The sequence below is a fragment of the Eschrichtius robustus genome, chromosome 3 (assembly GCF_028021215.1).
Source record: "Eschrichtius robustus isolate mEscRob2 chromosome 3, mEscRob2.pri, whole genome shotgun sequence".
In the NCBI taxonomy this organism is placed as follows: Eukaryota; Metazoa; Chordata; class Mammalia; order Artiodactyla; family Eschrichtiidae; genus Eschrichtius; species Eschrichtius robustus.
In genome coordinates, this window is record NC_090826.1 from 18,131,767 (window position 1) to 18,155,576 (window position 23,810).

The 23,810-nt window shown below is 35.9% G+C and overlaps 1 protein-coding gene across 2 annotated transcripts in view; it reads left to right on the forward strand.

Annotated features, from left to right (window-relative positions):
* The window catches only part of KDM1A (lysine demethylase 1A), a 70,041-nt gene that overhangs the window by 17,326 nt on the left and 28,905 nt on the right, over positions 1 to 23,810 (forward strand). Inside the window, exons 3-9 of one of the 2 annotated variants that reach the window (XM_068539119.1) lie at positions 4,462 to 4,521; positions 15,519 to 15,652; positions 18,623 to 18,701; positions 19,317 to 19,409; positions 20,302 to 20,408; positions 21,994 to 22,075; positions 23,158 to 23,252. In XM_068539119.1, coding sequence (XP_068395220.1) covers positions 4,462 to 4,521; positions 15,519 to 15,652; positions 18,623 to 18,701; positions 19,317 to 19,409; positions 20,302 to 20,408; positions 21,994 to 22,075; positions 23,158 to 23,252 — 650 coding nt within the window. The remainder of the gene's footprint in view (positions 1 to 4,461; positions 4,522 to 15,518; positions 15,653 to 18,622; positions 18,702 to 19,316; positions 19,410 to 20,301; positions 20,409 to 21,993; positions 22,076 to 23,157; positions 23,253 to 23,810) is intronic. The other variant, XM_068539120.1, reaches the window with a different exon arrangement.

Here is a 23,810-nt window from a genome sequence, read left to right on the forward strand (position 1 = left end):
GACCAATTCCTCTTTGAAACTGTGACTTTCCTTATGAGATTAATCATACAGCTGCTTCAAAATTTTTTTACCTCCATGTTGATTTAAAATTTCTTATACCCATTCTCACTTGTGAGTTCTAGTCTTTAATTTCCAACCATCTTTAGAGTATTTCCATTTAATTTTACTAATCTGTCTCCCAGATTTCCCATTTTTTCCATTGTATTAGTATTCTCCTGAACTTTGGAAGCTTGGAGTCATCTTGAAAGTCCCTTATCTCTTTCATCAGATCTCTTGTAAAGTCATGAGTCTTCCTGTGCACAGCCTCTTCACCTTGTCCATTTTTACTGTCACCTTTTTATTCTGCTGGATTTCACTTCACATCTAAATTATTTCAGTAGTCTTTCGACCGGATTTCCTTTATCTAGATCACCTTTCTCCTCTAATCCATCTAGTACAAACTGATTAAAATATAACTTGTTTTGTTGCTTTCCTGGTAAAAATACTATTCTCCTGCATTACTATTAAGATCAAGTTTAAATTTTGGCCCTGAAAGTGGCCCATTTTTGCTTATCCTTTGTGTCTCCCACTGCTCTTTGAGATCATCTCCTTCATTAAGCAGGGTGCTGTGTGCGATTCTTCGTACATACCATGTCTGTGGTTTTTCTCCTTGCTTTTGTAAATGTTCTGAACCATGCTGTGGTTTCACCGTCCCCCGCACCCCCCACCCCAGTCTATCCAAATTTCTGGATTTGTTCGGAAAAGCTTCCCTGATTCCCCCAAGTGTGTGTTTCTTGTTTCCTTTAAAAAAAAAAACAAAAAAGTTTCTTTCTGGATATTTTTCATCTTTCCCCAATTAGATTATAAGCCCTTGAAAATAGGGACTCAGCCTTTTCTACTTTTGATTTTGTGCTTGGCAGTTTGGATGGGTGTTCAGTAAACATTAAATTTGTGAGATGATTAAGTAAGAAACTCAACTAGTGTGTTAATATAGTGCAAACTTGTGTGTTCAAAGATGGTTTTAACTTTTGAGATGTTTTTTTCCTTTGCTAGTGTGTTAGGTTCGATTGAAGTCAATCCTTCGCAGTTATTTTTATTCTGTAAATTTGGTAAATTTTTGATTAAATAAATTTTGATGAATTGATTTTCTGTCTCAAGAGCATTGCTTCCTAGAAGATTTAGTAATTCCTCAAAATGTTTACAAAGTTATCAGTTAATGTGATTCCAAGAAACTAAATAGTCAAAATGTGATGAATATGTTGTTCCGTATGTTCCTGGGAACAACACACCAATGATTCTCACCTCTATGCCTGCCAGATAAAAGTATTTGAACATAATAGACTTCCTCTTAAGATGCTGAAAGAGTGGTCTCTTGAGAGTTTGAATCAAGATGAAAAAACAATTCAGTAGTGTGACTATAACTAAAATACCTAACTGTTCTTCAAGAATAACTTAACAGATCTGTAGAAGATTTATTAGAGGACAACTAAAAGGCTGCTATGTAAGATAAACCGAAAAGATTTTGTTTTCAACTTGGAGAAGATATGCACAAATAAACTGTATTAGGGTCTCTACTTCAAACTTGAGGATTTTGTGTGTGTGTTGTCGGCGGGGGTGTGTGAAAACAAAAGGAAGTCTGCTCGCTCAGTAGTGCCAAAATCAAGGTGATAATAAAAAGTTGCTTGTGTATATTTTCATCTTCTGTTTTGAATTTGAGCTCATGGAAGATAACAACCACATTTGCCTGCTGTTCCATGTCTTTGTGCCACTGTCAGAAGCAGAGTTCTAGGCCCGAAAGACCCGAAGAGCAAATGAATATGGCATTTTATATGTTCTAATCAGAGACACTACCTGGATGGAAAGTTAGCTGCAAACATTTGTATGTGTGCTGTTCTTAATAAAATGAGTATTCTGTTAAAGAATAAAGGAAATTAATATGTAATTATAAGACTTTCTTATGCCAATTGTATTGCATGATTCTGTGCTTTAAACATTATAGCATGCTGGCAAAATAAAGAATCTGAGAGCTGGTAAAGCAAAAAAAAAAAAAGAGGAAGAATTGGTCTAGAATACCACTAATAAAAATGGTGCTGTTTTCCGCTGTCTTTGGAGAAGTAGGCACCCTCAAAATACTCATGAGTATATTGCGATTAGAGAGAAAATAGCAACTTTACTTTCAAGCAGGTTATAAATATTCATCAATTCAAGAGACAAATATATTGTTCATTTACTTAATTGTAAGCACTTTTTGTTTTCCATCATTTCTTTCATGTTTATGTCATCTTCTGCTTGGTTTTCTCCTGTTTCTCTGCTTAAGTAGTATTTTAGAGTTTCACTTCTTTTTTGACTTTCTGTTGCTATGAGAGATACCTTTTAAAAATCTTTCCAGAGTATTGAATATTTTCCATGTTTCTCCTGCGTATTTTCATCAAAGGACAGTGTCTTTCTAAGAATTTTGTTAGTACCTCTTTTCAAAAGCAGACAGCAAAAAAGACTGCCTTACCTTGTTGTAAAAGAGCAGCCTGTTGACCTTTTGAGCACATTAATCAGGGGTAAGAAATCCATATTTCTATTAAGAAAAAACATTGACAGGAAAAAAAAATAAGTACAGTAAATAGCATATTGTATGACATGTAGTGGGAGAAGAAGGAAAATGATAGAAATAGAAAGGGTAAAATAATTCAGTCTTAATGGCAAGCTTGAAAGTGTTTTTTGGTTTTGTTTTTACTTATCAAGAAGTGGTGAGATGCCATCATTAGAAGAGACTGTTGTTTTCATTCTTTCTTAAAGAAGCCAGAAACATAATTTGAGAAAGAAGAGCTATATTATTCCTAATGCCTAAACGTTCTTCTTGGAAACCCTTTCATTGTTTTCAGCCCCTTTCCCCCCTTCTAAAATAATAGCTTAATCTTCTGGTCTAGTTTGGTTCTATTTGGAACCAAAGAAAATAATGACAACAATTTTTAACTCTGAAACTTTTTAACTCTGAAAGACTTTTAAATGAATAAATGCATAAGTTATTAAGAATGAACATTTTTTAATTTAAACTTCAAAAGTAAAATTTTAAATATACAGCCTGCATTTTCAAGATAAGTTTACAGATTGGATTTCATAATTGGAGTTATCTCTTCATAATTATATGCCCTTTCCAAAGGCTGTAAACAACAAATCATATACCTTGTACCTTGTCTGAGAAGCATAACCTTCTAGAACCTAAAGTACCATTTATACAAGAGCAATGTGAAATAATTTTAGGATGGGATTCTATTCTACTTTCAGCAGACCATATACCATCTAGCAACACATTATAATATTGTCAGAAATCATTTATGTATGAATACCTTCATATACTTAAAGATGAAAATGTCATTTTAAGTCTCACAGACCAGGGATCATTCTTACAGTAAGGGGGCTATGTTAGTTTTACTTTCCTGCTGCCTTTTAACTCAAATGGTGGAATAATCAATCTGCTTTCTAGTTGAGATTCTTTTAGAATAAACTGTTTAATGAAGAGTGTCCAGTTTTAGATCTTTGGGGGATGGTGTTTCATATCTTCCAAAGATCACACTGTAGTTTTCCCATAGTATATCAGGAGGTGAGAGGCTTAAGAGGATCATTGCATCTGTCTTGGTGATTGATTTTTGGAAGAGTCTGGAAGATGATCTATCCTAACTTTCTCAGGTTGAACTTTCAAGCTGTGATACTTTTCTTAAAGTTATTTCTGTACATTAATCAATGAGGAAAATTTCTTAGCAGGCTTATTGTGAAGCTTGAGGTAGAAGCTCCCCCACCATCTTGCCTGCTCCAGCCTTCCCCCTTGTGTTATGTCTATCTACAGTACTTGGCATATGACTGTGAGGTGTTTTATGGTGGTTTAATTAAAGTGTTACTGAGGAAGCACTGGCATGTTCAGGTCTGGCACTGTCTAGTATGTATAGTGAATGAAACTTCTTTTGGAACTGAATCTCTTAGTTAATCATCCCTTCTTTGAAGTCAAGGGGAGAATTTTTCATTAAAATTATGTCTTTTGCTTGTTGTCTTATATATATTCTTTTTAGATAGAAAGGTAAAGTTTAAGAGACATTGAGCGGATGCTGAATTGTTGCAACTCCAGATCCTAGAGCCCATGTCACACCCACTCTCAGCCTAGCAGCAAGTAGTAAAAGACATTTGGAATCCCTTTTCCCCCATCCAACCTTGACTATTAAGACTGACAGCAAGGATTTAGCAATTAGAAATACTACATACTTTGTTCTCCTACCTTTCAGCAAGAATCAGCATGTAAAGTTGAAGTTTCCTGACCAGAATTTGGAAGACTATAATGTGATTCCCTGGGCCTTGATTCCAGAAGAAGGAGCTCTCTGAATATGCGTTTACTAGTTGGTGGTGAATTCGTGAGTCGCCAACTATTAGGCCTTTATGTCCAGATATTATCTCAATTTATGGAGTAAGGTCCCTGAGTTCTCCTCTTTCCTTCCACAGGGCAAGCAGGAGGACTTCAAGACGACAGTTCTGGAGGGTATGGAGACGGCCAAGCATCAGGTGAGGGTGGCATTAGATGCTTGCCACTTAGCAAGAGCCGCCAAGTCAGGGATTGATGCTTGCAAGTGTTTTTGGCTGTAGTACCCACATTTTAGCCAGAAGCGCAGGGGAACTTTAACCCACAGGACAGAGTAGTATAATAGGAGAAAGTGTAGCCAGAACAAAGGCAAGCAAAACCTTTTGAAGTCCTCAGGCCGATCTCAGCCCTCCACTCTTCTTCATGTTTTTGAGGAGATGGCGGGTACTTTTCTCCCCAGCAGCCTTAATAGTAAAAGTAAACATGATATAAAACATAGACTTAGAAATCATGGGACCTTTACAAAGAAAAATGACTTTATACACAGAGGGGAAGCCATAGGCTGAAAAACAGGATGGAAAGGCATTCTAGGATTAGTCAGAGGAACTATGTGGGCAAGAGAAATGGTTGTTAAGTGGTATTGGATACAGTTTTTTCAGTTAACATTACATAGTTAATCATTTTGCAGTTTAAACATTTTGTTTCTCACATGAAAATTAATCTTTGTTAAAAAGTCTGCTTGAAGTGCTGTTTCTTTTCAGACCAAACTGAGATTTTTAACTTTTGGAAAAAGTAAAGGGTTAAATGATTTATAGGGGCCCATCTGGAACAGTTAACGTTTGTTCCAAGAATCCAAAGTAGAATATCTGGATTTCATCCTTTACCTCGTAAAGGATGTTATTGTGTGTGCCAGTGCTCAAAACTAGTTTATATATATACATTTTGATAGACTTGGAATAGGTATCACTTTTGGAGTTTGTCACTTTTGAACTCTTAAGTCTACTTTAAAATTATTTGTTTATTATAGTTTGTGTACAGCAGGTCCAGGGAATATTTGTATTTTACCCTCTTGGATCAAAAATAGTTCAATGTTAATACAGAAATTAGTACTTAGGGGATCCAGAATGTTAGAAGTAGACTTCTTTAAATGCTATTCAAAGGATTGGAGGTTGATAATCAGTACATGGTTGTCTTAGAGGAGTTAAAATTCTCATTCAGAGTCTATATCTGGCAGATCAATCTTCAAGAATGCTTTTCATCAAATGATGCACAATTGGATCTTCCATGGAACTGTTGAGGGTCAGGGATAGCCTTTAGAGCTTTAATCTTGAAGAAATAAATTGAGTTTTCTTGTTTCTTTTTGTTTTGTTTTTACATGAGTAATAAATAAGTTTACTCTTTTGCTTAAGTAAACAACATGTTGTATTGCTGAAAGTAAAAGCAGACTTTCATATAGAACTGTGGTGCTACTGACTTAATATTAGTAGAACATGAGTTTTAAGTGTTCCCAGGAATGGTGGTGACTATTCTGAACCCTTCAAGATCTCTTCTTTAGATTTTCACCTTGTTCAGAAGCATGCATTTGTGAGATGATCAGTCAGAGTTAGAAACGTATGCTTGTAAGTGATCAACGTTATTCTCTTAACAAAACCAAATGACCGTCATGAGTATCTTGGGACCAGGATCACATCTTGATTTTTAAAAAAATCATACCAAGTTGGTATTTACATCCTAAATCTTAAAAGTTAGAAGGGAACTTGAGGTCATCTTGCCTAGCTTTCTGCCTTCAAACAGGTGGTATTTGTATCACCCCTGTTTTATCAGGTCCTGAAACACAAAGTTAAATGACTCGACCAGGAATATACCCAACTGTGGAGGAGTGAGAACCCAGAGGTCTCGTTTATTATGCGTAGACTATTCCTTACACCCTCCCTCATAGAATCATTTAAAGTGTGCGTTTGCGCTAAAAATAAAAAATCTAAAGCATAAGAAATCATAGGATCCTCCTCTTTTTCCTTTTTCTCTCTTCTCCCCCTATTCTTTATTCTTTTATTTTTAAACTATTATAGGACTGGATATGGTGCATCTAAACTTACTAATTTTAGGAAGTTTATATGTACGTCCTATCAGGCTCTTGTTTTCCCTCTTTAGCTAGAAATCTAATTGTAGTTAATTTTATCTACGTTAATAAAGGGGGGGAAAAGGCAAGAAACTCATGGAGGCCTTCTTTTCCGTTATATCTCTCTGACTTCATTCAAGATGCTACCTGTGTCATATCAGAATCGGGGGGAAATGATTTCATGGAATAGCGGTCCTATATCCTCACTTCCCCCCTCCTTTTTTCTGCCTAATTGATATATCCGGAAAGGTCTAAATTAGTCCCTTAAATATTTAACTACTTTTACTGTGTTTAGAGAGAAAGCATGAGCCAATCAGACCATTAGAAAAGGCAATTATGCTTTAGCATGACTGCATTTTGAAAGGTGATGCTGGAAATTTCCTGTGTGAAGTGGTGAGAAAGAGGAATTGAACAGAGGGCAAGATTGGTATGTAGGCAGCCTTGGGGCTTTTAAAAAATTAAGGTAGCATCTTTGAAACATTCTAGATTTCCAGAATACCAGACTCTGTTAAGTACACACAAACACCAAAGTATAAAACTGTATTCCAGAGCCAAGTGTAAATACTTCTGAATTATATGTACTACTGCTACTTTTTTTTTTTTTTTTTACTGCTACTTTTAATCAGGATATTATACTGAAGACAATTGTATTCTGTAAGGTTCTTCCCTCTAAAGGAGATACTTGAGTTAGATTATCCAGAGTGGTTTGTTAGTTCATTTTGAAATATTTTATAGAAAGAATGTTTTGATTTAGCTTCTGAGCAGTTTAGGTTCCAAATTAACATTTTTTGTTTCCTTGGAAAAAAGTTAGATTTTTTAATCTTGCACACTTGTCACCTTGATTTTGATAATGGTTTCCTTCTTTGAAATAGTAATTTTCATCCCTAAAAACCAGAAGGAAGGCAATAATTACTGAGTTTTTAGGGACCATTTTTCATTTTTTAAAAATTTATTTTTAAGAATAATTGGGGTTTTTTTTTTAGATGTTATATAGAAGATAGAGATGGAGAACAGTTATTCCACATATACATTAATGTTACAACTTTTGGCTTCTTTAATTCCTTTTGTTAAACTTTTGATGTTTGATTCAAAGATAATTTAAAACTGTCATATGACTGATATAAAATTTCTTAATTGTTACCTATTTCCCAAATTAGCCAACTATATTGAAGTGATTTCTGTTGATAACACTTGGAATGAGGAACCAAATATAATGTAAAATTTAGTGCTATTTCCCCACATGGTGTTTCTGGCTGTCATTGACAATAGTATTTTGCAGTAGGATTGATGTCCATTGACCACTTATTAAACATATATATAGAAGATGATATAGCTAAGAAAGAAAACTACCCTATTTTTGGGAGGGAGAAGTAGAGTTTACAGAGTTCATTGGTTGTCTTATTAATAGTATACACATGAAATATACCAAGAAGTAACCTATTAAGAGGTATTTGGTCCAAATACTCAGGATTATTGGGTAGATAATGCTTTTTATAAATGTGACATGTTTTGGGACTTGGCTTTGTTTTTCGTTTATTTATTTTGATTTGGGGGTACAGGACTGGGGACATCAAAGCTGTATAGTTGAGGCTTCCCTGGTGGCACAGTGGTTAAGAATCTGCCTGCCAACGCAGGGGACATGGGTTTGATCCCTGGTCCGGGAAGATCCCACATGCCACGGAGCAAGCCCGCGTGCAGCAACAAAGATCCAACACAGCCAAAAAAAAAAAAAAGCTGTATAGTTTTCGAAACTTTCAAATTACTGAAATAACCTATACGTCTGATAGTCAGCATTTCTTCTTTTCATGCCTTAATTTCATGCTTCACCCTCCACAGTATGGCTGTTACTGATTATCTTTTTCCTTAAGGAGTAATTAATTCTCCTGACAGTCTTTAATTTTAGGTTGAGATTCATTAAATGTGAGGATTATTGATTTGATCTACTGTTGTGAATACAGTATTTGTGCCCTCATAATCTCCTGTGAATGGATGAATTTTTCTTCTTGTCTCCAACAACAGTATTTCTTAATGTACAGCCCACATAGCATTAGACATTTTTGCTTAACCTCTTGTTAACCATTATTTTTTCCTAGATAGTGTTTGGATGTCTTTGTGGAAACAACACCTCAATAGCTTAGCTATAATTTTCTAAGTTAGATCTTTACCTGCCTTGTTCGTCTTCTTTTTTTTTTTTAAACATCTTTATTGGAGTATAATTGCTTTACAATGGTGTGTTAGTTTCTGCTTATAACAAAGTGAATCAGCTATACAGATACATATATCCCCATATCTCCTCCCTCTTGCATCTCCCTCCCACCCTCCCTATCCCACCCCCCCATCCCACCCCTCTAGGTGGTCACAAAGCACCGAACTGATCTCTCTGTGCTATGTGGCTGCTTCCCACTAGCTATCTGTTTTCCATTTGATAGTATATATAAGTCCATGCCACTCTCTCACTTCGTCCCAGCTTACCCTTCCCCCTCCCCGTGTCCTCAAGTCCATTCTCTACGTCTGTGTCTTTATTCCTGTCCTGCCCTTAGGTTCTTCATAACCTTTTTTTTTTCTTTTTTAGATTCCATATATATTAGCATACAGTATTTATTTTTCTCTTTCTGACTTACTTCACTCTGTATGACAATCTCTAGGTCCATCCATCTCACTACAAATAACTCAATTTTGTTTCTTTTTATGGCTGAGTAATATTCCATTGTATATATGTGCCACATCTTCTTTATCCATTCATCTGTCGATGGACACTTGTTGCTTCCATGACCTGGCTATTGTAAATAGAGCTGCAGTGAACATTGTGGTACATGACTCTTTTTGAATTATGGTTTTCTCAGGGTATATGCCCAGTAGTGGGATTGCTGGGTCATATGGTAGTTCCATTTTTAGTTTTTTAAGGAACCTCCATACTGTTCTCCATAGTGGCTATGTCAATTTACATTCCCACCAACAGTGCAAGAGGGTTCCCTTTTCTCCACACCCTCTCCAGCATTTGTTGTTTGTATATTTTTTTGATGATGGCCATTCTGACTGGTGTGAGGTGATACCTCATTGTAGTTTTGATTTGCATTTCTCTAATGATTAGTGATGTTGAGCATCCTTTCATGTGTTTGTTGGCAATCTGTATATCTTCTTTGGAGAAATGTCTATTTAGGTCTTCTGCCCATTTTTGGATTGGGTTGTTTGTTTTTTTGATATTGAGCTGCATGAGCTGCTTGTAAATTTTGGAGGTTAATCCTTTGTCAGTTGCTTCATTTGCAAATATTTTCTTCCATTCTGAGGGTTGTCTTTTCGTCTTGTTTATGGTTTCCTTTGCTGTGCAGAAGCTTTTAAGTTTCATTAGGTCCTATTTGTTTATTTTTGTTTTTATTTCCATTTCTCTAGGAGGTGGGTCAAAAAGGATCTTGCTGTGATTTATGTCATAGAGTGTTCTGCCTAGGTTTTCCTCTAAGCGTTTTATAGTGTCTGCCCTTACATTTAGGTCTTTAATCCATTTTGAGTTTATTTTTTTGTATGGTGTTAGAGGGTGTTCTAATTTCATTCTTTTACATATAGCTGTCCAGTTTTCCCAGCACCACTTATTGAAGAGGCTGTCTTTTCTCCACTGTATATTCTTGCCTCCTTTATCAAAAATAAGGTAACCATATGTGCGTGGGTTTATCTCTGGGCTTTCTATCCTGTTCCATTGATCTATATTTCTGTTTTTGTGCCAGTACCATACTGTCCTGATTGCTGTAGCTTTGTAGTATAGTCTGAAGTCAGGGAGCCTGATTCCTCCAGCTCCGTTTTTCTTTCTCAAGATTGCTTTTGCTATTTGGGGTCTCTTGTGTTTCCATACAAATTGGGAAATTTTTTGTTCTAGTTCTGTGAAAAATGCCATTGGTAGTTTGATAGGGATTGCATTGAATCTGTAGATTGCTTTGGGTAGTACAGTCATTTTCACAATGTTGGTTCTTCCAATCCAAGAACATGGTATATCTCTCCATCTGTTTGTATCATCTTTAATTTCTTTCATCAGTGTCTTATAATTTTCTGCATACAGGTCTTTTGTCTCCTTAGGTAGGTTTATTCCTAGGTATTTTATTCTTTTTGTTGCAGTGGTAAATGGGAGTGTTTCCTTAATTTCTCTTTCAGATTTTTCATCATTAGTGTATAGGAATGCAAGAGATTTCTGTGCATTAATTTTGTATCCTGCTACTTTACCACATTCATTGATTAGCTCTAGTAGTTTTCTGGTAGCATCTTTAGGATTCTCTATGTATAGTATCATGTCATCTGCAAACAGTGACAGCTTTACTTCTTCTTTTCCGATTTGGATTCCTTTTATTTCTTTTTCTTCTCTGATTTCTGTGGCTAAAACTTCCAAAACTATGTTGAATAATAGTGGTGAGAGTGGACAACCTTGTCTTGTTCCTGATCTTAGAGGAAATGGTTTCAGTTTTTCACCACTGGGAACGATGTTGGCTGTGGGTTTGTCATATATGGCCTTTATTATGTTGAGGTAAGTTCCCTCTATGCCTACTTTCTGGAGGGTTTTTATCATAAATGGGTGTTGAATTTTGTCAAAAGCTTTTTCTGCATCTATTGAGATGATCATATGGTTTTTCTCCTTCAGTTTGTTAATATGGTTTATCACATTGATTGATTTGCATATACTGAAGAATCCCTGCATTCCTGGGATAAACCCCACTTGATCATGGTGTATGATTCTTTTAATGTGCTGTTGGATTCTGTTTGCTATTATTTTGTTGAGGATTTTTGCATCTATGTTCATCAGTGATATTGGCCTGTAGTTTTCTTTCTTTGTGACATCTTTGTCTGGTTTTGGTATCAGGGTGATGGTGGCCTCGTAGAATGAGTTTGGGAGTGTTCCTCCCTCTGCTGTATTTTGGAAGAGTTTGAGAAGGATAGATGTTAGCTCTTCTCTAAATGTTTGATAGAATTCGCCTGTGAAGCCATCTGGTCCTGGGCTTTTTGTTTGTTGGAAGATTTTTAATCACAGTTTCAATTTCACTGCTTATGATTGGTCTGTTTATATTTTCTATTTCTTCCTGGTTCAGTCTCAGAAGGTTGTGCTTTTCTAACAATTTGTCCATTTCTTCCAGGGTGTCCATTTTATTGGCATATAGTTGCTTGTAGTAATCTCTCATGATCCTTTGTATTTCTGCAGTGTCAGTTGTTACTTCTCCTTTTTCATTTCTTATTCTATTGATTTGAGTCTTCTGCCTTTTTTTCTTGATGAGTCTGGCTAATGGTTTATCGATTTTGTTTATCTTCTGAAAGAACCAGCTTTTAGTTTTATTGATCTTTGCTATTGTTTCCTTCATTTCTTTTTCATTTATTTCTGATCTGATCTTTATGATTTCTTTCCTTCTGCTAACTTTGGGGTTTTTTTGTTCTTTTTTCTCTAATTGCTCTAGGTGTAAGGTTAGGTTGTTTATTTGAGATGTTTCTTGTTTCTTGAAGTGGGATTGTATTGCTATAAACTTCCCTCTTAGAACTGCTTTGGCTGCATCCCATAGGTTTTGGGTCATCATGTTTTCATTGTCATTTGTTTCTAGGTATTTTTTTATTTCCCATTTGATTTCTTCAGTGATCTCTTGGTTATTAAGTAGTGTATTGTTTAGCCTCCGTGTGTTTGTATTTTTTACAGATTTTCCCCTGTAATTGATATCTAGTCTCATGGCACTGTGGTCGGAAAAGATACGTGATATGATTTCAATTTTCTTAAATTTACTAAGGCTTGATTTGTGACCCAAGATATGATCTTTCCTGGAGAATGTTCCATGAGCACTTGAGAAGAAAGTGTATTCTGTTGTTTTTGGATGGAATGTCCTATAAATATCAATTAAGTCCATCTTGTTTAATGTACCATTTAAAGCTTGTGTTTCCTTATTTCATTTTGGATGATCTGTCTGTTGGTGAAAATGGGGTGGTAAAGTCCCCTACTATGATTGTGTTACTGTCGATTTCCCCTTTTATGGCTGTTAGCATTTGCCTTATGTATTGAGGTGATCCTATGTTGGGTGCATAAATATTTACAATTGTTATACCTTCTTCTTGTATTGATCCCTTTATCCTTATGTAGTGTCCTTCTTTGTCTCTTGTAATAGTCTTTATTTTAAAGTCTGTTTTGTCTGATGTGAGAATAGCTACTCCAGCTTTCTTTTGATTTCCATTTGCATGGAATATCTTTTTCCATCCCCTCACTTTCAGTGTGTATGTGTCCCTAGGTGTGAAGTGGGTCTCTTGTAGACAGCATATATACGGGTCTTGTTTTTGTATCTATTCAGCCAGTCTGTGTCTTTTGGTGGGAGCATTTAATCCATTTACATTTAAGGTAATTATCGGTATGTATGTTCCTATTCCCATTTTCTTAAATGTTTTGGGTTTGTTATTGTAGGTGTTTTCCTTCTCTTGTGTTTCTTGCCTAGAGAAGTTCCTTTAGCATTTGTTGTAAAGCTGTTTGGTGGTGCTGAATTCTCTTAACTTTTGCTTGTCTGTAAAGGTTTTAATTTCTCCGTCAAATCTGAATGAGATCCTTGCTGGGTAGAGTAATCTTGGTTGTAGGTTTTTCCCTTTCATCACTTTAAATATGTCTTGCCACTCCCTTCTGGCTTGCAGAGTTTCTGCTGAAAGATCAGCTGTTAACTTTATGGGGATTCCCTTGTATGTTATTTGTTGTTTTTCCCTTGCTGCTTTTAATATTTTTTCTTGGCATGTTTCTCCTTGGATTTATCCTTTATGGGACTCTCTGTGCTTCCTGGACTTGATTGACTATTTCCTTTCCCATATTAGGGAAGTTTTCAACTATAATCTTGTCAAATATTTTCTCAGTCCGTTTCTTTTTCTCTCCTTCTTCTGGGACCCCTGTAATTCGAATGTTGGTTCGTTTAATGTTGTCCCAGAGGTCTCTAAGACTGTCCTCAATTCTTTTCATTCTTTTTTCTTTATTCTGCTCTGCAGTAGTTATTTCCACTATTTTATCTTCCAGGTCACTTATCTGTTCTTCTACCTTAGTTATTCTGCTATTGATTCATTGTAGAGAATTTTTAATTTCATTTATTGTGTTGTTTCATCATTGTTTGTTTGCTCTTTAGTTCTTCTAGGTCTTTGTGAAACGATTCTTGTATTTTCTCCATTCTATTTCCAAGATTTTGGATCATCTTTATTATCATTACTCTGAATTCTTTTTCAGGTAGACTGCCTATTTCCTCTTCATTTGTTTGGTCTGGTGCGTTTTTACCTTGCTCCTTCATCTGCTGTGTGTTTCTCTGTCTTCTCATTTTGCTTAACTTACTGTGTTTGGGGTCTCCTTTTTGCAGGCTGCAGGTTCATAGTTCCCGTTGTTTTTGGTGTCTGCCCCTAGTGGCTAAGGTTGGTTCAGTGGGTTGTGTAGGCTTCCTGGTGGATGGGACTGATGCCTGTATTCTGGTGGATGAGGCTGGATCTTGTCTTTCTGGTTGGCAGGACCACATCCGGTGGTGTGTTTTGGGGTGTCTGTGACCTTATTATGATTTTTGGTAGCCTCTCTGCTAATGGGTGGGGTTGTGTTCCTGTCTTGCTAGTTGTTTGGCATAAGGTGTCCAGTACTGTAGATTGCTGGTTGTTGAGTGGAGCTGTGTCTTAGCGTTGAGATGGAGGTCTCTGGGAGAGCTCTCGCCGTTTGATATTATGTGGAGCTGGGAGGTCTCTGGTGGACCAATGTCCTGAACTCGGCTCTCCCACCTCAGAGGCACAGGCCTGACATCTGGCTGGAGCACCAAGACCCTGTCAGCCGCATGGCCAGGTACGTGGGGAGTTTCTTGCCTTTTGGGATGTCTGAGGTTTTCTGCCATCGTTCAGTAGGTGTTCTGTAGGAGTTGTTCCACATGTAGATGTATTTCTGATGTATTTGTGGGGAGGAAGGTGATCTCCATGTCTCACTCCTCCGCCATATTGAAGGTCTCTGCCTTGTTCTTTTTATTCTCCAAATCTTACTAATGCCTTTCCTTTAATGTTGCTTCCATTATCAGTGTTTCCAACTTCTTGTTTTATGTGCTTTAAAATGATTAAATATGGATATCTGGTGCCTATCTTGTTACTTATATAATTACTTCAGTGGTATTGAATTTTGAAACTCTTTAAATTGTGTCTTGATATGTTCAGAAGCTGATGGTTAAGTATATATTTGTAAGATCATCTTAGATAGAGAGCGCCGAATCCTAACCACTAGACTACCAGGGACAGATCATCTTAGAAATAAAAGTAAAATATATGTGAATGTTTCTAAGGACATCTTATAAAGATGTACTTAACCATCAGCTTATACAAATATCAATTTAATACCCAATTTTAAGAATTATACTTATTATATAAGTTATATATATACTATGTATATATATTACTATATAGTATATGCAGTAAAATATTTTACTTGCAATATGTAGTAAAGCATTTCTAATGTTTCTGCCAGAAAAGGCGAATTCCTTGCTTTCTTTTCTCTCTTCATTGTGGTCTACTTAGTTTCTCTCACTGCTTGCCAGCACTGAATTATGAGAATTGATGGATGGTGCCATTGATGAGATCATGTGTTGGTTATTAAACCTTAGAGTCCTCTTCATGTTCCCTACTGTAGTCCTAAAAGAAGGCATGTGATTGTGTTTTTCACTCCATAGCCTCTTTTGCTTTCTTGTTAGTGTATTTTCCTTTACTCTGGTTCTTTAGTTTTAAAATTTATTGTATATTATCAATAATGCTAATTTTAATTAGAGTATCCTCCAATATTTTAAAGTTTTTTTGTGGATGAAGAAAACATTCTAAATGCCTTGTGCTTTATAAGGTATATTGTTTCACTCATTAGTAAACTGATTTTTGGAATGTTAAGCTCAAAAGAATGACTAAATCCTAAGGCTGTTTCAGCTTTTGAGCAAATTGAAAGTTTTTTTAAAAAAGGAAGTGAGATCAGTCTGCAAGTTATAAGGCAAAGCTTTACAGAGGTTCTTCAGGCGAGAAAGGAGTTTGAGGCATAATCATTATCCCTAGTTTTGTATTCACTTGCACTTTTCCCAGAAGTCCTTTGCTTTTCTTTGTTAGGTGTGGAGGGTGCAGCTTTCCAGAGTAGACTTCCTCATGACCGGATGACTTCTCAAGAAGCAGCCTGTTTTCCAGATATCATCAGTGGACCACAGCAGACCCAGAAGGTTTTTCTGTTCATTAGAAACCGCACAGTAAGTTTCCAATCAGCTTTTTTCCACCTGAATTGTAAAAGGTACATATTACTTTTATATAGAATATGGGGGGAAAAATAGAAAGAGAGGAAAGAATTTTTAAGTTATCTGTAATACTATTATTCCGAGATAACCACTGTTAAAAATTAGGTTTTTTTTCCTCCAGGTATTTTTTTAAATGTATATTTAATTTTTGTTTTTACAAAATTGCGATCCTACTTCCATGCATTCTTTGGATCCTTTTCATTCCTCATAACCTCATAAACACACAATAAGAATCTTTATAAACTTTTTTAAAAAAATATACATTAAAAATAATCACTTTGTCTTTCCTTCCCAGGTTAAGAGAAACCCTTATTCTGTTCTACTCATCTGGTTCATCTTCCTCCTCTGGCTAAATGATTGATTTTAATGTTGACAAAATATTTTTTTGTCTGACAGTTGGGTCATACTTTAACTGTTGGGCATTGAAATGTCCATTTTTGCTTATTATAATGAAGCTCTGAACAGCTTTATACATTCTTGACTCTTATCTCTGGTTATTTCCTTAGGATAGAGTTCTAGAAGGAAAACTACCTGGTCAAAAAATATGAACGCTTCTAAAGATTTGATACATGTTGTCAGATTGCTTCCCAGAGAGGCTGACCCAGTTGACACCCTCATTACCCTGCCCTGTTTTTGTGATTAAAATGATGATAATCTGTGCTGCTGTAGTAGACCAAAATCATTTCATTTATTTTCCATTTCTTTGATTACTTAGACTGATTGCTTTTTCACATTTATTAGTCATTTGTATTTCTTCTGTGGATTTTTCTTTAATGTCCTTTATTCATCAGAAATTCTTTATATACTGTTCAGAACATATTCATTGTACTCGGGAGTGATACAAAGTAGAAGAAATTCATGTTGTAATTTCAGTTATTTTGGATATAGCTCAGAGATGTCTTTTTAGCCACCACTAACGTCTTTATTTTGACAATTACATTGCAAAACTACTGCTAAATTTGGATTGTTAAATGCCATTCATCTAGAGTGATTGGTAGGTTTTTGTAGTACAGAATAAAAGTTCTTTTTTGTGAAGGAAAATAGGGTGATTTTTTATTTATTTATTTATTTTATACAAACAGGGCACTCACAAGTTTGCCTTTTTTTATTTTTTATTTTTTATTTTTTTAATTTATTTATTTACGGCTGTGTTGGGTCTTCGTTTCTGTGCGAGGGCTTTCTCTAGTTGCGGCAAGCGGGGGCCACTCTTCATCGCAGTGCGCGGGCCTCTCACTATCGGGCCTCTCTTGTTGCGGAGCACAGGCTCCAGACGCGCAGGCTCAGCAATTGTGGCTCACGGGCCTAGTTGCTCCGCGGCATGTGGGATCTTCCCAGACCAGGGCTCGAACCCGTGTCCCCTGCATTGGCAGGCAGATTCTCAACCACTGCGCCACCAGGGAAGCCCTAGGGTGATTTTTTTTAAAGTGAATGGAAAATTCTTAATGTGCATTTCTGAGGCTGATTTATAATTGAATCAGCTTCTGTGTGTAGCATGTCAACATTTGTTCTAAGTGGATTTCAGACAAAATTGTCATTTTTTTGTTTCATCCTGAGGGGAGTTTTTACTTTTTACTTGAATTTGAGTGGTGGATTTATAGTGATCTCTGTTTTCTCTGATTCATTACCTGTGACCAGAAATCCAGATTTGGGGAAGGACTAGCCCAGGTTAGAGTTGTGGTCTCTGGCTATAAAACAGAACTTAAGTCATTCTTTCCTGTAAGAATTGTGTCAGTTCTCTCGTGTTAAACTGCATCTTTTGCTTCCAGATTTTAAAACCACAACTTTAGGATTATTCAACTAGAACCTATGACCTGACCTTTATATTATAAGATGGAAGGAGGAAGAAGGCTTGTGTTGAGGGGTGGTGGACTTGGGCCCACTGTGTACTTGAGGAATTCCATTTTCCTTTGACAGTGGCCACAGAGAAAAGCAGAGGGTCCATATGGATTTGGTCATATCTCTTTGTAATTGAATTTATTTACACTTTAATTCCTTCTTTGAAACTTGTTTTTGGAGCAGTCTTTATTAACTTTTAGCTAAGACGTAAATATGATGGTATTCAGCTGGTCTTGCATTTTGCAGATATATATTCAGTTTGAAAAGAATTCATGTTAGAGCCCGTTGATTGTACCATAATATTTTTTATTCCTCATCTTACTGCTTTTTCAGCAGTATTCAAAATAATTGACTTCTCCTTTCCTAAATACACAGCTCCCTTAGCTTAACACATTATTCTAGTTTTTCTCCTGCCTCCCTCGTTGTCTTCTCTGAATGCTTTATAGCCTTATCCTTAACAACAGGCCACTATGTGAACTGGTTAGAGTTCCTTAAGGTCCTCTCCTCTCTCCCCTGTTCTTTCCCACTAGGAGCCCTCTTCTACACACTTGGCCTCAGTTATCACCCATAAGCAAGTGGCTCTAAGCCTTAACTCTCCTCTGAACCCCAGCTATGTGTCTAGATGCCAGTCTTTCACCTCCTCTTGTTGTCTTGAAACTTAACTCATTATCTCTTATTTCAGTGTCCCTCATTCAGTGAATGGCATACCAACTCATTTAGTTGTGCAAGCCCAAAACTGAGGAGTTATCCTTTGCACACACACCTCCCCACATATCTGATTGATCATTTGATTTAGTATCTACTCAGGATCTCTGGAGTTATCTAACCCAGGTTTAAATTCTTGTTGCTCCACAACTGTATGATCTTGGCAAGTTACTAGGCAGGCTAAATATCTCCTAGCTTCTTTAATAATTCACTCATTTGACATAGTTTTGTGTTTCATTAGTTTCTTTGTCAGGAATATAACCCTTACTGTTTCACTGAAAGGAAAACCTATATTTGAGGCCTTAAAGTTAAAAAGATATTTTAAAGTGATCAAATGGTATATGTCTATTTGATTGTAATACAGTTTCTATCATTTAAATACAGTTGCAGTTGTGGTTGGATAATCCAAAGATTCAGCTGACCTTTGAGGCTACTCTCCAACAATTAGAAGCGCCTTACAACAGTAAGTAGTGTGTTCAGTAGGACTGGTTTTGAACTGGATTTGAAAATGGATACTTCCTCCCAGAAGCTCATGGTTGCTTGATAATGAATTTTCATCTTCTTGTGCTATGCAGAAATGAGCCTTGCAGCAAAACTATTTTGTGTGTTTGTAATTGTTTTTCTAACTTTTTAATTGTGTTGACAGGTGAGTGAGTTCACAGATTGCTAATAATTTCTCCAGACCTATGTTCCAGCTTTAATCCACAGAGTACTTTGGTGGCATTCAGTTGGCTGTCTATATGGCTTTCTCATTTCCCACTTGCCACCGGCAGTCTTGTAAAGTTTTTGCCAAAGTAAATGAGCATAATACTACTTTTAAAAGGGTTGGTTTTGTCCTTCATTTCATCTGTAATGGGATGTCATTTTTAAAAATTGGAAATTATGTGATATGCATTTTGGACTACCACACAGATTAATAGTTCTAAGAATCACTTTTCTAAAGGAGTCACATGACTTGAAGCTTATAGAAAAGATGAATAGAATGACTTCATGATGGAGAAGTAGAAGAAGAGTTAAAAGAGTTTTCCATTTAAAGTGCTAAAAAGATAAACATGTTTTTAAATTCATTTTTCTGTAGGTGATACTGTGCTTGTCCACCGAGTTCACAGTTATTTAGAGCGTCACGGTCTTATCAACTTCGGCATCTATAAGAGGATAAAGCCCCTCCCAAGTAAGGACCTGGCCAATGAATTTTATGGTTTTAAATTAGGTTCCAGGAGGCTTTTCAGCATTTTATTTTGATTTCTAAATCCATATTTAGAGTCAAAATATTCCCAAGTTTATCTTCTTATAAGTCAAATTTAAAGTAAAATCTCATTGTAAATGTGAATTTCCTATAATTTCTGGTTTGATAAATACTTGGTAAAAGATACTGAATTTCCAATTTAAGAAAAAACAATTAAAAATAAAATTTATTAAAAATGAAAAAAATCAGTTATAAAGTAGGAAGTTTGTTTTCTCTCATTAACCAGTTCTTTAATGCAATGCTAAAGGTTGCATTTTTATTTTTTAAATGCTTTTTACCCCTTTCATGGTGTCTGGATAATGTCTGCCAGGAATCAGAAGATAGGGATACTTTGAGAATTAATACATCTATCTATCTATTTATTTATAATACATTTATACTTATGCTTTAATAATTTTTCAAAAAAGGAAACTAAAGACTGCAGAAGTAGAGCTTAAAGAAAATAGCTTTAAGGATTGATTGGTTGACTGCTCAAATTGTCCTAAGTATAATTGTGAGGTAAATGTGGGAGATTATTCATAATAAATTAACCGAGGGTCACAGATGCTGAAGCACATGGCTGAGGTAATGAGAAAGTAAATCTTAAGATAAAGGATTTCATTTATGAATTTTCAACATTGAATTAAAGTTTATAAGTTTCAGATATTTGCTAATTTGTATTCATATAGTTTTCATATTTTGAAAGTAACTCTGAGTTGTTTACTTTGTGAGACGTCATAACATGTTAAGAACCTAGAAATTTTCTTGATAAAAAAATGACAAAAGCTCTTAAACCTACAACAAAGTATTTTAATTTTTGTTCATTTTTTAATTTTAGCTAAAAAGACGGGAAAGGTAATCATTATAGGCTCTGGGGTCTCGGGCTTGGCAGCAGCTCGTCAATTACAAAGTTTTGGAATGGACGTCACACTCCTGGAAGCCAGGGTAAGAATTTCATTTTGGGTTTAGAAGCCCAGCCTAATGGAAATATGGTAAGGAAATTATCTGTTGCAAATTAAGGAATCATACAAATTGAACTAAACCAAACTGATTTAAATAATACTCAAGGTATTTTGATAGTGTTAACTACATTGGATAAAACATTTTTGACAGTGAAACTTTGAAAAGTGCTCAGTGAGTATTCAGAGTTTATAAATAATCCATATAGCCCTTTTATGTATATTTTCAGGTCATTATTTCTTGCAGCTAACTTTCAATTAGGGGGCTTTCTCAGACATACCCTTTACAGGGTGCAGTTGTTTTTAGTGGTGGGACAGAGTGAATTGTATTCTGTTTGATTGTAAACAGAAAGGAGTTGCTTCTCAGACAGCAGCCATCTTTTACAGCCTGGTGAAGCCAAGATACTGGCTCCTTATCATTAGTCCTAGAGAGAGAAATGGAAACTGAAAGAGGATGGGGATGATGGCACAGAGTGGAAAAAAAGAACATCCTATTAGGATGTTACTATTCAAATCATTTTCATGAGTAATTTTTGAGATTTAATTATCTTTCAGTGGCTTAAAGACCTCCCTTGACTCCTACCATTTAAAAAAAACAAAAACCAAACAACAACAAAACACTTCTCACATAACCTAAACAGTCTAAAATTTTATAAAAGCTTTCAAAATGTTTTGTGCAGGGCAATCTAAATTGCTTTTTACAAATTCCTAATTTTTTAAAATGTTCTTTTCAAATAGAGTATGGGGAGATCAAAATTAAATAATTCCTGATACAGTCTTACTTTAATATTTTATTAATTAATTCAGAAAACATTGGTGTGCCCTCTGTCTCCTATGTACAAAGAATACAGCAAGGAATAATGGGATCATTATGATTCCTACCCATGTGTGCAGGTTTTTGTTTTGTTTTGCTTTTTTTCATTTGTTTGGAGTTTACAGAGCACTCTCATGTAATCCATGACTGAAGTATCACTGCAGCTCAGTAAGATTTCCCCATACTTGAAAATCTACAGTCAGCAAAGATAACACTTGGGCCTGTATAGAAATGAGAGGTATTGTCAGCAGTTCATGCTCAGTAGACACTCTGCCCTTGGGCATGGGGCTGCACTGGAGAGGCATTTGTCAGAGAAGTCATCTATCAAATCATTCACAGCTGACTTTGACACTGTGGGGCAAGAGTCAGAACATGATGGTAGAAAAATGGCCTTTAGTGTTGAAATTTGTGAACAGATATTTTCTATGTGAGTGGCCCTTGCTCAGCCTGTACAACTGGTGTTAGAGACATTGGAGTAGGTGGCTAATAGTAGCAGTAACTAAGTATGTCTTCTGGGTGTCAAAATTGTTTCCTACCTCACATCACTTAATTCTGTTCCTTTTATATGTCATTCATTACCTACCACTCTCTCAAATAGTTAAACTTCATTTGCTCTTTGTGCTCACATCGTACTCCATGTAAACTCTAACTACACCTTTCTTTTTAAGTTATCAAAAAGCCCTGAGATGGTACCTTGCCAGGTTATTATGGTTAAACTAGAATTTATGATTTTAGCCATTTAATTTCTGAAAAACAGGATCGTGTGGGTGGACGAGTTGCTACATTTCGCAAAGGAAACTATGTAGCTGATCTTGGAGCCATGGTAGTAACAGGTCTTGGTAAGTAGTTCTTAGTTTTGTGCTGTAATACAAGGTCTGAGACTCATAAAATTGTTTAATCTTACATATATATATATATATATATATATATATATATATATATATATATATGTATGTATGTTTTTTTTGGCTGCGTTGGGTCTTTGTTGCTGCGCGCGGGCTTTCTCTAGTTGCTGCGAGCGGGGGCTACTCTTTGCTGCGGTGCGCGTGCTTCTCATTGCAGTGGCATCTCTTGCTGTGGAGCACGGGCTCTAGGTGCACTGGCTTCGGTAGTTGTGGCACACGGGCTCAGTAGTTGTGGCTCACGGGCTCTAGAGCGCAGGGTCAGTAGTGTGGCACACGGGCTTAGTTGCTTCGCGGCATGTGGGATCTTCCCGGACCAGGGATCAAACCCTTGTTGCTTGCATTGGCCGGCGGATTCTTAACTGCTGCGCCACCAGGGAAGTCCCTGTTTAATCTTATATTTTAAAGCCATAGATACAATTTTAAAATATATTGGTTAGGATACTGTTCTCAGTATTAGTGAGAGGTAAATTGACAAATAGTCTTCCTGAAAAGATACATCAATATGAGCATAATTTAAAATGTACATAGATTTTGACCTAGTGGATCCAGTTCTAGGAAATTATCCTAAGAAAATAGACAACTGGACAGTGACGTAGCAGAATGTTAGAAACTACAGATTAGAAGATTAAATTATTATACAATGAGACCTATACAGCCACTAAAAATTATGTAGCTCCATATTAACATGAAATTATGTCCACATTTGTTGCTAAGTTGAAAAAAGATCACAAAACAGTGCATGTGTTATGATCCTTTTGTATGTATATGTCTGTAATTTTATGCACATAAAATCTAGAAGGGTCTGTAATGTTAACTAATTTTTGGTAATAGGTAATGTTTCGCTTTCTTCTTTATGCTTAACTTAAATATTTATTTTACTTTGGGCATTTTGTTGATATATAATTCATGTACCCTAAGCTTTGATATTTTAAATTTTGAGTAAAAATATTTTTGCATTGAGGTTTTTGTTCTCTCTTCATAGGTATGTTGAATTTAATTGTTGGAGTTTTTTCTAGGAGGGAATCCCATGGCTGTGGTTAGCAAGCAAGTAAATATGGAACTGGCCAAGATCAAGCAAAAATGCCCACTTTATGAAGCTAATGGACAAGCTGTAAGTTGACAACAAACTACTTTTCACAATTTCTTTGGTTCAGTCGAAAACAATTTTGGGGAAACATGTGAATGAATATACACACATATAAATATGAACTGAGAGTAGAAATGATGCGACATTATTGTGATTGTTTCTTAACTCTGAGCTATATAGGAAGGGGTTATACATGCCTGTTGAGGCATTTATCTTTAAATACTTAATGAAGATTAGGCTAACTAGGCTGTTAAGTTTTTTAGTTTTTGATGGGCTAATAGCGAAGTGGTGGTACTAACCTGATGCTTAGGTAGGTTAAAGTATTTGTTGATCAGAGGCATAGGAGCTTCCTATGGTTGGTATGGTAGTAGCATGGAAGTGATATTCAGTATGGGAGAGTGAGAGTGTTTTAACAGCTGTATGATAGGTTATGTAAGTCAGTCCTAATTTTTAGGGGTCTGTGAAACTCAAAAGTTTGTATTCAGCAGAATTTTTGCCAACTCCCCTGTTAGGAGTGAGGGAGTCTACAATTCTCAGGCTATAAACACACTATCATCTTTATATTTGAAGGAAGGGAAAGTT